Consider the following 19,337-nt stretch of genomic DNA (forward strand, 5'->3'; position numbering starts at 1 on the left):
AAACTTGGTAACATTTGCCTAGTTAGATTTCTAAGTCAAAACATTAGCCTTGGCCTACACTGCCCTACATCTGATCTAGTTGCCTTCCTGTCCTTTCCCAATACCCAGTAAATCTGATCAGATTTTCTTTTTTGCCCCTTATTCATTCTGCCCTGCTTCGTGGGATGTACCATGCATTCCTCCCCTCACCCGTAGTCTTCCCTAAGCCTTGGCTCAACTGTCAGGATAGTAAGGGCCTGTCTCCCCTGTGAAAACAGCCCTTGTTACACCTCTTAACCTCCTTTACATATCGCCATGTCCACCATTATCGTGACTATGTGTTTATATCTGACTCTCCAGAAGAGATGGAAGGTTTTTTTGTTCACTGTTTCCCCACCTAGAACACCTACACACCGTAAGCCTGTTTATTGAACGCAATCACAAATTAGTAAGTTTATCCTATGGGGCAGGATCTGGACATAGGTGGGGGGGTGGGTTGTGTTTAAGATTTTATTTGACCACAAGCAGGCAGAGGGCTCAACAGGCTCCCTGCTGAGGAGAGAGCCCAGTGTGGGGCTGGATCCCAAGACCCTGCACCAAAGGCAGAGGCTTAACCAAGCCACCCAGGTGCCCCTGGACATAGGTTTTAAGTTCTTTTCAAGTTCTAAGACTACATTCATCCCTACTATTATGTGCGGTGTGACACATAACAACTTTATGTGACAACTTTATTTCATTCCTCTGGTTGATTTTTTTTTTTTTTTTAAAGATTTTTTTTATTTGGCAGATCACAAGTAGGCAGAGAGGAGGAAGCAGGCTCCCCACTGAGCCAAGAGCCTGATGTGGGGCTCAATTCCAGGATGATCATGTCTCGAGCCCAAGGCAGAAGCTTTAACTCACTGAGCCACCCAGGTGCCCCCTCTGGTTGATTTTTGAAAATGGAGCCAAGGCCTGATAGCTGAAGGTAATAGAAATGGTCCCTTCCTATCAAGAGAGCCCTCATGCATGAGGAGGCCTTTGACACATGTGAACTTGTGCTTTAAGTAGCTTTTCCAACTTCTCAGGAAGAGCCACTTCCATCCTGAGCTGCCAATCAGCAGATGAATCCAATCTTAAATGACCTATCAAAAGCATTCAGCAGTTATTTCTTGGCCTTCTGGCTTCTTCCATCTCCTTTTAAGGCTCTCTTCTAGCGTGCTGCACACATGGTACTGTTCGACTCCACTCCACACTCAGCTCCTAGAGTTCCAGGTCTGTCTACATGCCAAAGACCTCTGTTTTGAGTCCATACTTCCCAGGTCACCAATGGATACGTTCAGCCCTTTCTAGACATTTTATCTGAATGTGCCACAGGCACTTCAAGCTCCCCCATACCAACCTGTCCTCTCCTGGCCCTGAATGTTGCCCCCTTTCCCCAACCTGAGCCCGCCTTCCCAACCAGTCCCCACATTCTGTCCGTTCCCATGATCACTCTGGATGAAGTCCGTGGCTTTAACGCCATCTCCACTGCACAGCCCAGGCTAGCCCCCACTGTCTTATGCTTAAACTATTGCGAATGACAAGGGTTGTCCTCTAGTTCATCTTACTCTTCTTCCAGTCCATTCTTCAGATCACAGTTAAAAAACTCTGGTCCTGGGATGCCTGGGTGGCTCAGTTGGTTAAGCAGCTGCCTTCGGCTCAGGTCATGATCCTGGCGTCCTGGGATCGAGTCCCACATCGGGCTCCTTGCTCCGCAGGGAGCCTGCTTCTCCCTCTGCCTCTGCCTGCCATTCTGTCCGCCTGTGCTCGCTCTCTCTCCCTCTCTCTGATAAATAAATAAATTTTTTTTTTTAAATCTTTAAAAAAAAAAACAAAAAAAAAACCTCTGGTCCTTCCTCTGCCCTTCAGTGGCCCCAAGTTTTCCTAGAAGAAAATACAAACTCCTTGGGGCGCCTGGATGGCTCAGTGGGTTAAGCCGCTGCCTTAGGCTCAGGTCATGATCTCGGGGTCCTGAGATCGAGTCCCGCATCGGGCTCTCTGCTCAGCAGGGAGCCTGCTTCCCTCTCTCTCTCTCTGCCTGCCTCTCCATCTACTTGTGATTTCTCTCTGTCAAATAAATAAATGAAATCTTTAAAAAAAAAAAAAAAAAGAAAAGAAAAAAGAAAATACAAACTCCTACTTTAACAATGGAGTTACCTGCTGTTTGCCGCTTTATACATTTTTTCTTTCCAGCTCCTGTCTGTGGGCCTTCTTTACTCTTCGCACCTCTCCCTCCCTTCATCTAGCCTATTACTCATCCCTTCGGGTATTAGCATAAAATGTCCCACATTTGGAAAGCTTGCCTTCCTCTGCCAAGATGGAGGAATCTGTACCAATCAGAGCTCTTGGTTGCAAAGAGACACATTCTGGACAGACTAAGAAGAAAGGGAATTTACTGGCATCCCACTTAAAGAGACGCAAAGGAAACCCTGAGAACTAGGCTTAGAAGCGAAGGGGAATGAAGAGAAGCTGGGTAGGCTGAGTCAGAACTCTGCTAGAGCAGTTCAGACTCTCTGCTAGAGTTCAGACCCCAGGGCCTCTTGTGCCAGCGTGGGACTTTTCCAGGGACACCAGGTCCAGGTTCAGAGCTCCAGGCAGAAGCCCACAACTGGCTGGGCTTGGATCACGTGTCCACCCTTTACTGCCTTTGTTCACTTGAGCAGAGCATGGATCTGGCCTTTTGGGCCCCTGCTGTGTCAGGCAGGCCCTGCGTCCCATGAAGACTGACCGTGTAGGAGGGAACAATGAACTCTGGAAGGGAACTTGAGTCGACAGCCAAAGCAGAACTTGGGTAGTTACCCATAGCAGTCTGCTATGAGGCCTCTCCTCTCCATCTCCCCCTCTAGCACCTACCCCACTGCACTGTGACCACCTGCTTACTGCCTGCCTTTCCACTGTGTTGTGAAGGTGGCAGTGGCCCAGAGGGTGGGGGAGGGTCTCTTCTTCATTCCTCCATTCCCAGGGCTTAGCACAGTGCCGGACACGAGTGCCAACAAATAGAGATGGAACGCAACAATGCATCCAGGTTTCATGGGGCCCGAGTTTTCTCTAACGGGCATGAGGAAGAAGGTCCAATTACAAGTCAAGCCTGTCCATCGTGGTGCTAACTGGCTGAAGTCTGACCTAAGCCTTCGATCTTGCAGAGGAGCAAGCTGGGGGCCACTGTGCAGCCCTCAGAGTCCTGAATTCTTACTAGGTTGGCCAAGATTCCACATACAGATTCTTTGAGGTTATCCTCACTGATCCATTCCATAAAGTTAACAGAGGAAACCCTGACACCCCACGGATCACCAAACTGGTCCACAAGCACAGGGAGATGTGAGGACAGACTTCTGCAGCCCCTGGGAGCCATGGCCTTGGAAAGGATCACAGGTCCTACCTACCACACTCGGCGGTCCTCCCTGAGTGGCCTAGAGAAGCGCATTGCGCTCCTCCGGCTGCACCATTACTGCTGACGGAAAGAAGGTTTGTGGAATTCTTACCTAATAAACAAAAAAAAAAGGGAGGGGGGTGAAACTCTTAAAGGATACAAACTAACAAACTTGGGGTCAGGATCCAGATAGATTCTCGTATAAGAGTCCAGTCTGGAACTTAGCTCATTAACTCCATGGTGACTCTAGGAAGAAGGGACCACAGCTGACACCCGTCTGCCTAACTGTCCTGCTCTGTACCAGATCCGCTTCCAGTCAGATGACAAAGCACTCAGCTTGCCACATTCACTTACTCATTCAGACATTCAGAAGTGAGCACCCCAGCACTGCCAGCCTTGCGCTGGGGGCCGGGACATGGCAGGAGTCAGACACCATCTCCGCCCCCACTCCGCGCACGTCCACCGTCTAGCGGGGGAGACGGACAGGAGTTGACCATACCGCCATCATGGGCAGGTGATAGGCCACCTCAGCCAAGAGGAGGAAACTGGCTGGAGAAGCTGGGGCTTCAAGAAGTGTCACTCTCCTGACAAGAGCATTTGAGGGGGGGGGTTCACTAGGCAAAGGCAGGGAACCCGACCTCACCTACACCTGGCTCCGGGGAGTCCCCATCTCCCTCTCCCCCCAGGAGGCAGGGACTTCCAAGCTCCCTCACCACACGATTTAGAGACAGCCTTCCAAGGGGTGTCCTCCAAGGAAGCCCTGGGCCCTGGCCAAGGAGATGTCTGAGCGCAAAGCAGAGAGGAGCCGGAAGAGGACCCTGAAGCCACACAGGCTGCCCCGGCCCACAGACTGTCCTCCCACCCACCTCCGCTGGGCTTTAGTCCAGGAAGATGGGGCAGAACCAGGATCGGGCTTCCTGTCTCTGTTGCACTCTTGCTGGGCTCCCAGGAGAAGATACCCCACCGCTCTCTGGAGGAGGCTACAAGGGTTACTGGTCTTGAACATCCCAAGAGAAAGAGGACCAAAACCTCCTGAACATGCTCATCAGAAGGTAGGGGAGAGTGAGCATTGGCTTTGGGTTGGTCCCACTGTCCGCAGCAGATGACACCGCAGTGTGACTGGGAAGCAGTGACTCCTCGAGGGCGGCTCATGCCTGCATGGGACTCAGAGCCTGGTCTGGTCTGTGACTCGAATTACTAGTTACTTGGGAATCCCAAGTGATTAGTCCCATGAGCTTAGACTAACTGCTTCTCCTCTCTGGGCTTCATCTGCCATATCTATGGAAGAATCCTTGGTTTGGCCACCGCCTAGCGTCACTGCCAGGAGCCAGACAGGTAACAAGAAGCTGTGTTCAATGTCTGTGGGATGGCTCATTTGGCTCAGCAATATTTAGGAGGACCAACTACTACTGCAGAGCTAAGGACGGGAGAGTGAATGAGGCAAAGGCTTTTTATGTAGCACACATTCTGGCCAATAGGAAAGAGAGAAGAAAGGGTCCGTGAGAAAGTGCTACACTTAGAGAAATAAAACAGTCACAGGGAGTGATGTGAATGCTCGCTGAGATGGGGCGTTCAGGGAAACCCCATGTGCAAGTGACCCTCTAGCAAAGATCTACAGAAAGTGAGGGAGTGAATTATGCAGTTGTCTGGAGGAAGAACCTTCCAGGCATGGGGGAAGGAGAGTCAAGGGTCCAGAGATGGAAATACATACAGGGTATCTGAGGAACGAGGGAGCCAGTGCAGCTGAGAGCAGGGGCGAGGGCTGGAAAGAGGCTGGGGGACACGTGATCTAGGTAGACACAGTGAGGTCTGTGGCTTGTATTCTAAATGGGATGAACTGCCTTTGGAGGATTGCTAGTATTATTAATAATATTAATCATCCGTGAGTATTATCCATGCTTTGTTATGGAACATTATTGTGATTATTCTAGCTAACATTGCTTGAGCAGGTAATTTATGCAGGCTGGATCAGGTCCATTAATCATCCCATTTAATCTTCCCAACCTCTCTGAGGCAGGTACTTTTGATCTCCATTTGACTGATGACGAAACTGAGTCTCAAAAAAAGTGAAGGAGCTTGTCTAAGGTCTCTCATTGATTTAACAAGTAGTGATGAGCACCTTCTGGGGGCTCTTTTGATACTCGAGGACACAGTGCTGCCATGGGGCTGTCATTCGAATGCTGCACTCATTTCAGGAGCCAGCACTCATCACTGCTAAGCCTGACTCGGGGGGTGGGGTATAGAAGGAAAAGAACGAAAGGAAGAGATTCACCCAGAGGCAGCGAGCTTCACCTTCCTGGGAGTGTGCGATCAGAGCACCTGAAGGAACAGGTGCCCCCAAAGGTTGTGCCACAGGACCTGAGGTGAGAAACAATCAGCCTCCAGATGCCCCTGTTGGGGGCTGAGTTGTGTCCCACCCAAAAGAGATGCTGAAGTCCTAACTGCAGGTACCTGTGGATGTAACCTTGTTGGGAAATCGGGTCTCGGATTAGATGTAATCAAGATGAGGCCATTAGGGTGAATCCTAGTCCAATAGGATGGGGTCCGTATAAGAAAAGAGACACACAGAGACACACAGGGAGAAGGACACAGAGGTGGACATTGGAGTGACGTCTCTACACAAGCCAAGGGAAGCCAAGGACCACCAGCAACACCAGAGGCTCAGAGAACAGCCTGGAACACATTTTCCCCTGTAGCCTTCAGGTGTCCGGCCAACATCGAGATTTCAGACTCCTAGACTCCAGAACTAGGAGAGAGTACATTTCTGTAGTTTCATGGCACTCGGTTTCAGCCCTTAGCAACTACTGCGCTACACCTGCTCTAGCAGAAGCCCCATGGCTGCCACCATGATGCCTTCTGGTCTCCACTTCTGGTCCCTTCCCCAGAACCTGCCTCACTGCTCCGCTGGATGCAGAAGGAGAGGGAGGCACTTGGATGAACAAATGAATGAACAGTGCAGCTCTATTTAAATCTGAGAAAAATCAACTCTGAAGAAAATGACTGAACATAATGATAATCCATTTTAGCACTGAAAACTTAGAAAATAAAAATAGGTGAAAAGATACAAAGTTAATCATATCGAAGGTGTTCTTAATTTGGGGCAAGGTGATCATTCTAAGTAGGATATCGGTGGCAATTACAGATTCTGTGGGGTCTGAAGTTTAAACCATGTGAGGGGCCCTTTTCGGGAAAAGAATACAAAATTAAAAATACAGAATTAGGTTCAGGGCCAGAAGAGATGGGGGACCCTGAAGCATAAGCTTCTTCAACTTCATGGAAAATCCACCTCTGCATGGAAAAGAAAAATAATCCAGAAACCACAAAGTATTGATGGATTTGTCTAGTTAACCTGCTTTTCCCAAAACAAAGGACAAAGAAAAATATTTGCTGTACTCACAACAGAAAGTCAATCAGTAAGAAAAAGGCTAACTTTGGGGAGCCCGAGTGCCTGGCTCACAGCATACATTATTGGGAGTCTCAGAGCAGTCCTGGGGTACAGATATTCTTACCCCAATTTAGTCAGCAGGAAATCAGGGCTAAGGGACTTGAAGCCACCATTCAAATGAAGCCATGATCGAAAGTCACATAGTTGGTCATTGGAAGATTAATCTAAAGTTCTTATGTCTTTCATCAGACCTGGTCAAAACTGGTGCTGATTTCCAAAGATGGGGAAAATAAAAGATGACAGCCCTACAGTTTTCTATCCCCAGATTATTGCCAAGAGAGGGCGGGCCTGGCATTTTAGTGCTAACAATTTATTTTCAGTGACTCCAGACCCTCTCAGTTTGTGCACAAGGATATACTGTTTGGGGAGGATACATGAACCCCAAATGGTCCCGCCAATGCTCGTTTTTAACATGGATGGAGATTCCCCCCTTTGGGCTTGGTGAAGAAAACAAAACCAAACCGAAAAAGCATAGGGAAATTTAACACAGATTTAATCGTTATTCCTGGGGGCCTGATCATATCATCTAAAGAGTTAGCCCCACAGCCAGCCCCCTGCTCAGCAGAGAGCCTGCTTCTCCCTCTCCTTCAGCCACCAGTACCCGCTCTTGCTATCTCTCTCTCTTTCCCTCGAGTAAACAAATAAAATCTTTAAAGATAAATAAAAATCAGTATGCTATATCAGGACAACACACACCTACTAGACAAATACAAAAACCAAAAGTCTTAATGTGATGTAAGTGACCACATGGGGTACATTTCCGGCCAAACATAGATTCTCATGCCTGGATCACAAACCATATGCCATGGAAGGGAAAGAAAGCTACGTTCTCTTAAAAACCACATTGGAAGGGGTTTGGACACAGCTGGAGACCAAGACCCTGTCAAACATTTTGTGATGAATTTGAGTAAAATTATTTTATGAAGTGTGAATGGAGAAGAGCACTAGCTCTTTTTACTTTTTTTTTTTTTTAAGATTTTATTTATTTCATAGAAAGAGCACATAAGCTGGGAGAGCAGCAGAGGCAGTGGGAGAAGCAGGCTCCTCACTGAGCAGAGAGCCAGGACATGGGGCGTGATCCTAGGACCCTGGGATCATGACCTGAGCCGAAGGCAGCAGCTTAACCCACTGAGCCACCCAGGCGCCCCAACCAGGCTGTTCCTTGAGCTGATCACTTCCCCTGCTGTCTTCCTTCTCATGCCACTGGCTGCCTTGCTTCGTACCAGCACTTTCCAGCCACTTCTGTTCTCTTTTCTCCCCAGGACCCAGACCCTTAGAAGTTGACCCCATAAGATTACTCCGCTGGGTACGCTCACTCCCCTGCTCTTCCAAGTCATGACTTCCTCCCTTCTCCTGTTTCCCTGAGCCTTCTCAGACTCTTCCCTTTCCTTTCCCTGTCTCTCCACACCACAGCCCCCATGAAACCACAGTGGACACGCTCGTCATGACGGATGACCTGGCTACTCACATGGGAGTTGTTGGACTAGTGTCCTCTGGGAGCCTGTGAGGGTCGCAAAATATTCCATCTCACTCCAGACCTCCTGGATCCGAATCCCCAGGTGATTAGTGAGCCCTGATACACAGCATAACACAGGCTCCCTGGCTGGCCACCAAGGATTACTCTGTGTCCCCAGGTGTGGTGGCCTGGACTCAGCTTCCACTTCACTGACAAGCAATTCGATCCACACCCCCTCCGTCCCATGCCTTCCCACCTTCCAAAAGACCAACTCGCCAACAACAGCTCTCCCCTCCTTTTACTATGGATGGAGTTCCAGCTCTTTCCAAAGGCCAAACCCTTTCCCCATTCTCAGACCCCATTCCCTGGGGCCAAATAACTGTAGAGCATTTTCTGTCCCCATGACAAGGTGCAAACGGCAGGGCCAGTGGCCACAGCAGAGGTGACTAGGAGTCAGTGGGAGTCCATGCCAGCTCACAGGACAACTGAGAGCCCCCATTCTACCTTGAATCGAGGTTTTGACAAGATCAGCCATTCATAATGTGAGATGCCAACAGGAAGAGTGCCTGAGTCTTCCTGGAAAAGGATGGGACAGGTGAAAGCTGAGCTCTGTGATTTCTGTGAACCGTGCAAAAGAACGGTGTACACAATTCCAAGGCCAGAGTGTTCAGGGTAGACCAACAAGAGGGCTGCTGGTGCTAAAGCAAGGCTTTACCATTCTTCATACCAACCCAGCACTCATCTCTCACTTAATTGCTCAAGGTCAAGGAATATGGTGATGCTCCTTGGTACATCAATATGGTGCAATATGGTGACCCCTCCTTGGTCCAAGAGTGCTTCTTTCCATTGCTTCTGCTGCCCCTTCAAGTTGGAAGCAGCAGCAGGAGAGGTAGGGAGGAGCGTGTCTACACACACAAGGGGGCCAGGACAATCCCGCTGCTGCTGAAGGCAGGAAATGAAGTGTCCCCTTCTCTCCAGCAAAGGAACTTGGAGCACTGGCTCCCACTGGAGAAATCAAAGCAGCATTGTTTGCGAGAACAAAACAGCCCAGGAGAGAACAAAGGTTTTGGCATTGATCCCTCTCAGGCAGAAGATGCTATCAGAGACACTCCACCCTGCTGAGATAAACCCAGCCTATCCTGCACTACAGACCCGACACACAGGTTCAATTATTAGGATCATGCTCAAGAGCAGTGATCTTTCATCGGTTTGACGAACATTCGGTGCCCTTACTATTGTAAAAATCAGAACAAAATCTGTTGAGCAAGAATGGTTTCTAAGAAACAACCACCTTCACAACTGACACAGAGATAACCAGGCAGCACCCTGGGCAGCGGCCACCATGTGGGTGAGGGGCACCTGGATGAGGACAAAATGGCTGCCAGTCACAGGTCAAGGGCAAGCAGGACTCCCACAAAATGAATTTGCTGAAACTCTTATACCAGAGACCTCAGAGCCAAGCCCTGTCCTTTTCAGCAACATCAGTTTTAAAATTTTTTAAAGATTTTATTCATTTATTTGACAGACAGAGATCACAAGTAGGCAGAGAGACAGGCAGAGGAAGCAGGCTCCCTGCTGAGCAGAGAGCCCGATGGGGGGGTTTTGATCCCAGGATCCTGAGATCATGACCTGAGCCAAAGGCAGAGGCTTTAACCCACTGAGCCACTCAGGCACTCCTCAGTTTTAGATTTTAAGAACAAAATGTAAATGAGTACCTACTTCTTGTCAAGTCTTAGGTCTGGCTCTTGGGAAATGAAAAAGACAGAATCCCTGCTCTTGAGTTCACTCACTCCTGTGGACCTATGAAGACATTATTTCAATCCAGAGAGTCTGAGGTGGTTTAGGGCAAAGGCTGTTCACAGCCTGAGGTACCTCCCTTTCTATAGGAGCACACAACAGCAGCCAATGCTTGAATCATGACCCTGGATCATCAAAAGAGGGGTAAATACCATTTAGAGGTATCAAATGCGGGATGGAGTGGGGCACAAGTGAGGAAGGGTATATAGGCAGACTCTGCGAGGGCTAGAGGTATTGTGTTTATATTTACTACATCACACCTTCTTCCATATGCATCATACATGAGTGAATGAAGCAGAGTTTTTGACAATACGGTCCTCTGACTGAACTGCCCCCCCCCCGACCCCACACGTCCAGCTCAGGACACAATAATCTTTTTTTTTTTTTAAAGATTTTATTTATTTATTTGACAGACAGAGATCACAAGCAGGCAGAGAGGCAGGCAGAGAGAGAGGAGGAAGCCGGCTCCCTGCTGAGCAGAGAGCCCGATGTGGGACTCGATCCCAGGACCCTGAGATCATGACCTGAGCCGAAGGCAGCGGCTTAACCCACTGAGCCACCCAGGCGCCCCAGGACACAATAATCTTAATTTTTAGAACAGTTTGAAATAGCATTTTCTGTGGTTTATCACCGAAAGCATCCTAACTGCAAAGGACTATAGAATTCAGCATTTTCCTCACTTATATGGCTATAGAATTTTTTTTTTAAGGAATCTCTTTGGGGACTAGTGTTTCGGGGACAACACGCTGGGGGGGCCACACTGGATTAGAGATTTTGGACACAGAATTGACCAGAAGGTGAATTCACGAATTCAGTGACTTCTGGATAAGACATTTCAAAATTCAGCCCCAGTGTCTTGCACCCAGTAAGCGTTCTCTTCACACCTTAGCAGTGGACAGCACCAACACATACGATGGGCCCCTGGAGGGTGACCATGGTAGCAATCTAGAATACATCAGCCAGGTCAAGGAAAATGCATAAAAATTTGAGATATTTTCTAAAACTCAGTATGTTCAGAAGAACAAATGTTACAAAAACATTTTGTCTGTAGTAAACAGAATAAAGAAAAGCAAAAATCAAGAGCAAATATATAATTTCATATGCAAAAAAATATAATCTGTATCTATGGAAAAACTAGGCTTGAAATAGCAGACATGGTTTCCAGTTCCTTGGAACAGAAAGACCTCGTTACCCAGACAGTTGCAGTAGACTAGACAGTCCGTTCAAAATTCTCTGCCATGACCCTAGAATGTGTAACTTAAAAGGATCTCAAACAGCATTATTATTTTTTTTTTTAGATTTATTTGAGAGAGAGAGAGAGAGATAGTATAAGCAGGCAAGCAGAGGGAGAGGGAGAAGCAGGGTCCCTGCCTAGCAAGGAGCCCAATGCAGGACTCAATCCCAGGGCCTCGGGACCATGACCTGAGTGGAAGGCAGACGGTTAACTGACTGAGCCACCCAGGCACCCTCAAACAAGCTTAGTGTATAAATAGGGCTGCTGATGCTGAAGAGTGAAGTGCTTCGTCCCATCAGTGTGAGTGTCAGAGTGGGGCTGGAAGCCAAGGCCCGATGCCAAGTGAGGCCCCACGACCGTCTGTAGGTTTGCTCCTCCCACATCAGTGGAGGAGGCACTGAGGTCTGGATGAACTTGAGGGGTCTGCAGCATATACCCTTCCCCGTGGCCCCGATGTGCACAGTGAGCTTGTGACAGACCTATACAGTGCAAACACTCCCAAAAGGCAAAGCATCAGAAACTACCTTTGGGGGGAAAAATGCACCAGGCTGTGCTCCAAATTCTGGTTATAGAAGTGGATATTAGTCTCCTTTAAAAGGTCTATCTTGACTCTATTGGGTACTTACTTTCCCAGGGAAGAAATTGTTTGTTAGTAAAATCAAAACAAGGGATACTTAGAAAGCTCCAGGAAAGTCACATTTCCTGGAGATTAAAAATATTTTTCTCCAGGGGCGCCTGGGTGGCTCAGTCGGTTAAGTGCCCAGCTCCTGATTTCAGCTCATGTCATGATCTTGGGGTCCTGGAATCTAGCCCTGGATCAGGCTCTGTGTTCAACCCCTCTCTCCCTCTGCCCCTCCCCCTACTCATGCTCTTTCTCTATTAAACAAAATCTTTAAGAAAATAATTGTTTCCAGAAGAACTAGGCAGAAGCCAAGAATTTGTTTTTATAGATGATCTATGAAAGTGTAGCTGACCTAGTCCCCACTTAGTCTCAACAAGTTCAGCGAGCTTGGCAAACAGGTCGAGACCTTCAGACCCCATTCAGACACAGGGAGGACTTTGGCAGTTCCTCACAGGCTCACTGCTGAACCTGCCTTCATAATAACTCTCATAGCAATTGTAGGAGCTACATATAGCCTTTCGCTATAAAGGCAAAGCTGCCCGCTTCAGAAAACCCACGCCATAAAAATAGCAATTTTTAAAAAAGATTTTATTTATTTATTTGACAGAGAGAGACACAGTAAGAGAGGGAACACAAGCAGGGGGAGTAGGAGAGGGAGAATCAGGCTTCCCGCCAAGCAGGGAGCCCGATCCCAAGACCGAGATCACAACCCGAGCTGAAGGCAGATGCCCAATGACTGAGCCACCCAGGCGCCCCCAAAAATAGCAATTTTAGCAAAGGAAGTGATTGTGATTCAGTCAGAATAACAAAGTGGGTTTTCTTGCCTAAACTTAAGCAAAATTTGTTTCAAAGTTTAATAGCTCCAGTAGTTGTGGTACTTCGTCTAGTTCTGAATTAACTTGAAGGCCAATGCCAATCACATTCTCTAATTATACAGAGCCATTTGAAGTTCTCAAAAAACTTACCATGTAGGAGAGGGGCGCCTGGGTGGCACCATCTGTCAAGTGTCTGACTTGATTTTGCCTAGGGTTTGAGTCTCAGGGGCATGACATCGAGCCCCGTGTTGGGGGCCCTGCCGTGAGCATTGAGCAGGGAGGCTGCTTGAAATTCTCTCCCCCTCTCCCCACCATGCATGCTTGCTTGCTCTCAAATAGATAAATCTTAAAAAAGAAAGAAAGAAAGAAAAGAAAAAGAACATGGAGCAGAGATGGCTTTTTTATAAAATGGAAAGCGACTCAACTGGGGAAGTAACTTCCTCAAGGTTACAGGGCTTGTCAGCATCACAAAGGGAGATTCCATTTGAGGACACCTGGATTGCAGGATTTCTGCTCCTAACGAGCTATCCCTGGCCGCCTCTCCTGCTAACAGCCACTCCCACTAAGAAGTGGAAGGCTGAGGTGCGCGCTCAAGATGGCGACATGGCGGGATTCTGAACTCACCCCCTCCCCACCCCCGCCATGGATACACTAAACCTACAGTTACCCATGGAACGTGCTCTGAAAAAAAAACCCCCAAACTAGCAGAGGGACCCCTTCACATCTAGCACATGGGGAAAAAATAATCACATCAAAGTGGGTAGGAGAGGGTGAGAAACCTCACCATTACGCCCTAGCCCCCGACCCCCTCACCTCCCCACCCAACCCTCTCAACCCCCAACCCCCTCACCTGCCATCCCTCAACAGCAACGGACAATTGGGAGGGAACTCAAAAACCCAGAGCTTCTCCCTGAGTTGGTATCCCATACTGGGCTCCCCAACTTCTAAGACCTGCTCCTGAAAGACGAGCCCCCCAAAACAGCTAGTTTTGAAAACCAACAAGGTTTAAGCCCAAAAGACCTGTGGGATTGCCACAAACTGAGAAACAGCTCTTAGTTGTTGGACTAAGACTCACTCTCACACGTGAGACTCACTCACCCCACAGCCCAGCGCAGAAGAGCCTTTGGAAATTGCTCGGTCCTTCCGTGAGAACAGCTCATTTGCTAATTTTAAAGCGTGGGACCTGGAGGCAGGGGCCTGCTGGGGTACCCTCTGGACAGAAGGAAACCAGCGGGCACTCTCTACTGTCTCCTGGATATCTTTGGGGCACTGTCTTCATTTCCCCCTCTGCTCTGCATCCTGGAGACGAGCTTCAACCTGCATCTGGTGCATGGTTTTTACGGTGCCCTACTTTTTATGCTGGTAGCCCAGGGGCTGCCCCTTGATCTCCTGGCTCTGGGTGCCAGGGGCACCTACGTTCCTGGGGCTCGGGGGTCTGTAAGCTTCAGAGCTGTTCTGGCTACTGCAGAGAGCACACTGCAACACAAACCCGTCTTTCTGAGAAAGATGGCCGCTTGCTTGTTCCGGAGCTTGGGTCTGGCCACTGATTGCGGTCTCTGGAATGGAGGCCAGTGGAAGCAATCTTTGTTCTCTCTGCTTGGCTACAGCTGTCTGATATCATAAGTAGCTACCAGCCGCAGGGCACAACAATAGGCAATGGACCCAGAACTCAGTCCTCCTGTGAAAGAGACCTACTAGCTAGTCATCATTGCTGCCACCTGAGGCTCTGGCTTTCAATCAGCCTGAATCTAGGTGTCCTCTGGGATCATCCCCTTTAGGACAGTGACAGGTCTTGGCACATCCCAGCTACTGGGAGCTATGAAACATAAAATAGGTGGCTTGGATAATCAGGAAGGTTTGAGAGAAAACCAAGAACTAGGGCAGGATTCAATGATGAGTTTCAAGAGTCATCGGATATTGTTAACATTTTTTTTTCTTGATGGTAACTTTAAGATATAGTATTATTATTATTATTTTCTTTTTTTAAAAGAGTTTAGTTACTTATCTGACAGAGAGGGAGGGAGCACAAGCAGGGGGAATGACAGGCAGAGGGAGCCCAAACCAGGACTCAATTCCGGGACTCTGGGATCATGACCTGAGCCGAAAGCAGACGCTTAACCGACTGAACCACCCAGGCGGCCTTATTATTTTCTTTTTTTTTTTAAAGATTTTATTTATTTATTTGACAGAGATCACAAGGAGGCAGAGAGGCAGGCAGAGAGAGAGAGAGAGGAGGAAGCAGGCTCCCCGCTGAGCAGAGAGCCCGATGCAGGACTCGATTCCAGGACCCTGGGATCATGACCTGAGCGGAAGGCAGCGGCTTAACCCACTGAGCCACCCAGGCACCCCAGTCTTATTATTTTCTTAAATATTTATTTATTCACTTGAGAAAGAGAGACATGTACTAAAAAGCACCTTTGGAACCAAAACGTGAAGTAGGGAAACAGTATTACGTTAAATCCCTCGTCCATAAATAGCTCTCTGAAGGACTTTCTACCAACATGCTTTCATTACTGCTTGATGTTGAGTCATTGGTTGGGAAATGTTTTTAAATTTAGATTTTTGGGGCACCTGGGTGGCTTAGTGGGTTAAGCCTCTGCCTTCAGCTCAGGTTATGATCTCAGGGTCCTAGGATTGAGCCCTGCGTTGGGCTCTCTGCTCAGCGGGGAGCCTGCTTCCCTTCTCTCTTGGCCTACTTGTGATCTCTCTGTCAAAAAAGTAAATAAAATCTTTAAAATAAATAAATAAACTTAGATTTTTGTCACTCGGGGATTAAGCAGTTCACCTTGTTATACGTGACATATTGGAAAGAGCAGAGAGGCCTGGATTCAGGTTCAAATCTCCCCTTCACCAGCTGCGTGAACTTCTGAATCGCAGGCCCTTCACCTTGCAAAGGCAGACCGTCATACGGCCTCGAACATTCTAGTTCCACCTCCCATGGCCTCAAACGCCCTCTCTTGACTCTTCACTTGCCTGGTCCCTTGAGTTAGTGAAGGTGTCCGAACTTCAGGAATCGTGATTTGACTTCCTCCCTTCTGCACCCACAACCTGCGCTAACATTACCTTCACACCATAGGGACAATGAACTTACTTCTTCACTATATTTTTGGCAGGAAAGTCATTTTATCTCTGCATTCTCAATGACCAATATACTTATTGACTAAATTACAGCTTCCTTTTTAAAGGTTTTTATTTTTATTTTTTAATTTTTTAAAAAGATTTTGAGAGAGAGAGAGACAACAAGCAGGGGGTAGCGACACGGCAGAGGGAGAGGGAGAAGCGGACTCCCCACAGAGCAGGGGGCCCAACGTGGGACTCGATTCCAGGATCCTGAGATCATAACCTGAGCCAAAGGTACTTAACTGATTGAGCCACCCAGGCGCCCCAAAAAGTTTTACTTATTTTGAGGGAGAGGGAGAAAGTGAGAGGGGAGGAGGAAAGAGAGAGAATCTTAAGCAGGCTCCATGCCCAGTGTGGAGCCTGACATGGTACTTGATCTCATGACCCCGAGATCATGACCTGAGCTGAAATTGAGAGTCAGAAACTTAACTGAGTCACCCAGGTGCCCCTAATTACAGCTTTTTACAAACTGTGGTGCAATATAAAAATGTTATTCATAAATTATTAGTCACTGACTTATTGAAAATAAACTAGTAGTATGAAATTAGTACTAGTATGTATCTTAAAAAAAAAACACCACAAATCTATAAAGAATTATAGAAGTTTTAGGGTGCCTGGCTGGCTTGTTCAGTGGAGCATGAGACTCTTGATCTCCGGGTTTTAAGTCTGAGCCCCTGTTGGGTTTAGAGGTTACTTAAAAATAAAATCTTTAGGGAACACCTGGGTGGCTCAGTCTGTTAGGTGTTGGCTTTTGGCTCAGGTTGTGATCCCGGGGTCCTGGGATCAAGTCCCACTGGCTCCTTGTTTGGCAGGGAGCCTGCTTTTCCCTCTATCTGCCGCTCCCCCTGCTTGTGCTTTCTCTCTCAAATAAATAAAACCTTAAGAAAAAAAAAGAAAAATCTTTAGGGACAACTGAGTGGTTCAGTCAGTTAAGTGTCTGCCTTTAGCTCAGGCCATGATCCCAGAGTCCTGGGATCTAGCCCTGCATCCAGATCCCTCAGCAGGGAGTTTGCTTCTCCCTCTGCCCCTCACCCCTCTTGTGCTCTCTCAAATAAATAAAAATCTTAAAAAAAAAAAAAATCTTAAAAAAAATGATAGAAGTTTCCAGTAAATCTTCAGCTTAGTTCTTCCAAATATTTGCATAGTTTATGCCAAATTTTCATATACAAATGTACTGAGCAAATACAAATGACACGATGTTACCCATAAAAGTTGGCGAAAGAATTTTATTGTGTGGCTTATGTAGGTCTGTGCATTCTACTAACAGAAAAGCATTTTTCCACATCTTATTCGACCTAACAAATCATATATTTGTGATTTTATCTACATGGCTGCAGCATTACACTACTAAAGAAAACCTTCCTTTCACTTGGACTTTGGTGCAATTATACAGTAGATATCTCCTTGCCCAGAAAATAAAAATATTCGCAATCTCAACTTAAAATGGAACAAAGACATTAATACCAAGTTTCTTGCACCACTCGGTAAAAGATTGCAATAAAAACCAAAACAGTATGCTGCTTAACATACAAGATGATGAGACGTCTGGCAGTTTCAGTCAAACCTCTGTAGGAATGGTTTAGCATCTGGGTTTATTTTTACTGCAGTTTTCACATATGACAGGTGGAAGTGTACCATAATGAAGAATAGTCACGTTCTTCATTTGCTCAAGAGACTCAAATATTGGACTCCAGCACAGGAAGTTATCTCTTGGGCCTTAGTAATATACAAATGGGTAGAAAAAAAAACTGCCTTAGGAAAAATTTCACAATTGTTTGACTAAACATCTGAAACGTTTTTATCACAGCTTTCATATATTAAAAAAGTTTCCTCCCGAGATGAAGCTTATTTGTGAAATAAAACCTAGTCACTATCATCTGACCCATGTTCTGAGCCCCGATCTGAGGCCTCATTGTTGGATCCCTCCGGTTCAGATTCGTTTCCAGAGCCCTGGCCAGAGCCCTCATTATCAGAGCCTCTCTCAGAATCACGCTCGGACTCGGCGCTCGGAGAAGCAGGGCGGGAGTCCACGTCTGAGCCTCCGGAGCGGCTTCTCCCGGACTGCACAGACTCGTTGTCGGACTGCTCCGAACCTGAGGGCCTTCTCTTTCTGGCTGGCTGGTCACTGTCTGAATCCTCATCCGACTGCTGTCTGCGGGGCCTCCGGGGACTGCCGGCCTCGCTGCCAGACTTGCTCCGGTTCCCATCGGAATCGCTCTCCGAAGAGGCGTGCTTCTTCCGAGGCTCTCCCTCGTCTGAGTCGCTGTTGCTGTTGCTGGTGCGGTGATGTCTGGTAAAGACAAGGACTGGTTAGACTGCCCCATGGGAGACTCAAAGAGCAGAGAATGCTTTGAAAATGTCAGGGCAGTAAATGTTCTATTTATGACCTGCACGGTGTCTACGCAGATGTTCATTTTTTGTGTCCTGTTTTGTAAATTTGATCTATTTCACAGTTTAAAAAAAGGATTAAAAGGAAAAAAGAATATGGCACTTTGATTATAACACAGCATTTAAACAGTAAGCGAGGATTCTCAATGGCTTATACCAGGCACCCTTCATCAGAATGAAGCACTTCTCAATTTCATGCATAAAATTATGAAAAGGGATAATTAATTTTTATAAACAAATTCAGAGCAGCTGAAGTGAAACCCAGGATCTTGCTTGGCTGTCAACTCCAAGCAATTAACCCTCTCCCAAGGCTGGATGAGTGGGACTCACGCCATCCTGTCAGACACCTGAAGAGCAAAGGCACCATTCCTATCCATGATCCACGGATGCACTAGGGCCTTCCACCAGCACAAGACTTAATTCAGAGAAGAAGCTGGAGCTAAAAAGGCTTCTGTAGCTTGCTTACTTCTGCTTGGAGTTCCACCCTACTTATCAGCTGATGGGTTAAAAGGAAAGGGACTTGTACCTATGCTTGGAATTGTGGTGGCACCCAGGAAATCTTGGCTTCCTGGAGGCTTTGGAGCACAGAGCATTCCCTTAACTGCTGTAACAGGTGCTCACAGCCTAGAGCTTTGCACAGGAGGACATACTTCTCTTGTGGCCTACTTCTTAGTTTTGGTTTCCATGACAAATATTCCAGGAAAAGAATATTAAATCCCACAGGGTTCAGTCTTAAGAAGGGAGAATACGATGAAATATATTCCTCTGTTTGGAAATGAAACCATCTCCACGTGATTGAAGAAAGGTTCTCTGTGCTTAAATCTGAAAGAAGAAACCTAGACGTACAATACGTAACTCGGGTCACCCTGAGTGGACATGAAGAGTGACTGAGAGGAGGACGCTGTATATTCATTCTGTATATATGCTAAAAGCCAGTGGGCCTCTCACAATCCAACTGCTATCATTCTACCTGGCCAAATAAGCAAACACTCTGTGATGATCAGGACCAAATTTAACTGATACAAGGGGCTCAAATCAACTTGGTCTTGACCTCCAATATAGTTTAGCAGTAGCTCAGCCTCTCACATGGACC

The 19,337-nt window shown here is 47.3% G+C and overlaps 1 protein-coding gene across 1 annotated transcript in view; it reads right to left on the minus strand.

The window, feature by feature from the left end:
* Positions 1 to 17,064: 17,064 nt before the first annotated feature.
* The window catches only part of CTR9 (CTR9 homolog, Paf1/RNA polymerase II complex component), a 28,613-nt gene continuing 26,340 nt past the window's right edge, over positions 17,065 to 19,337 (minus strand). Inside the window, exon 25 of the mRNA XM_004751984.3 lies at positions 17,065 to 18,146. Coding sequence (XP_004752041.1) covers positions 17,720 to 18,146 — 427 coding nt within the window. The 3' untranslated portion in view covers positions 17,065 to 17,719. The remainder of the gene's footprint in view (positions 18,147 to 19,337) is intronic.

Source organism: Mustela putorius, unplaced genomic scaffold, assembly GCF_011764305.1.
Source record: "Mustela putorius furo isolate JIRA1106 unplaced genomic scaffold, ASM1176430v1.1 tig00003859_pilon_pilon_pilon, whole genome shotgun sequence".
NCBI classification, from domain to species: domain Eukaryota; kingdom Metazoa; phylum Chordata; class Mammalia; order Carnivora; family Mustelidae; genus Mustela; species Mustela putorius.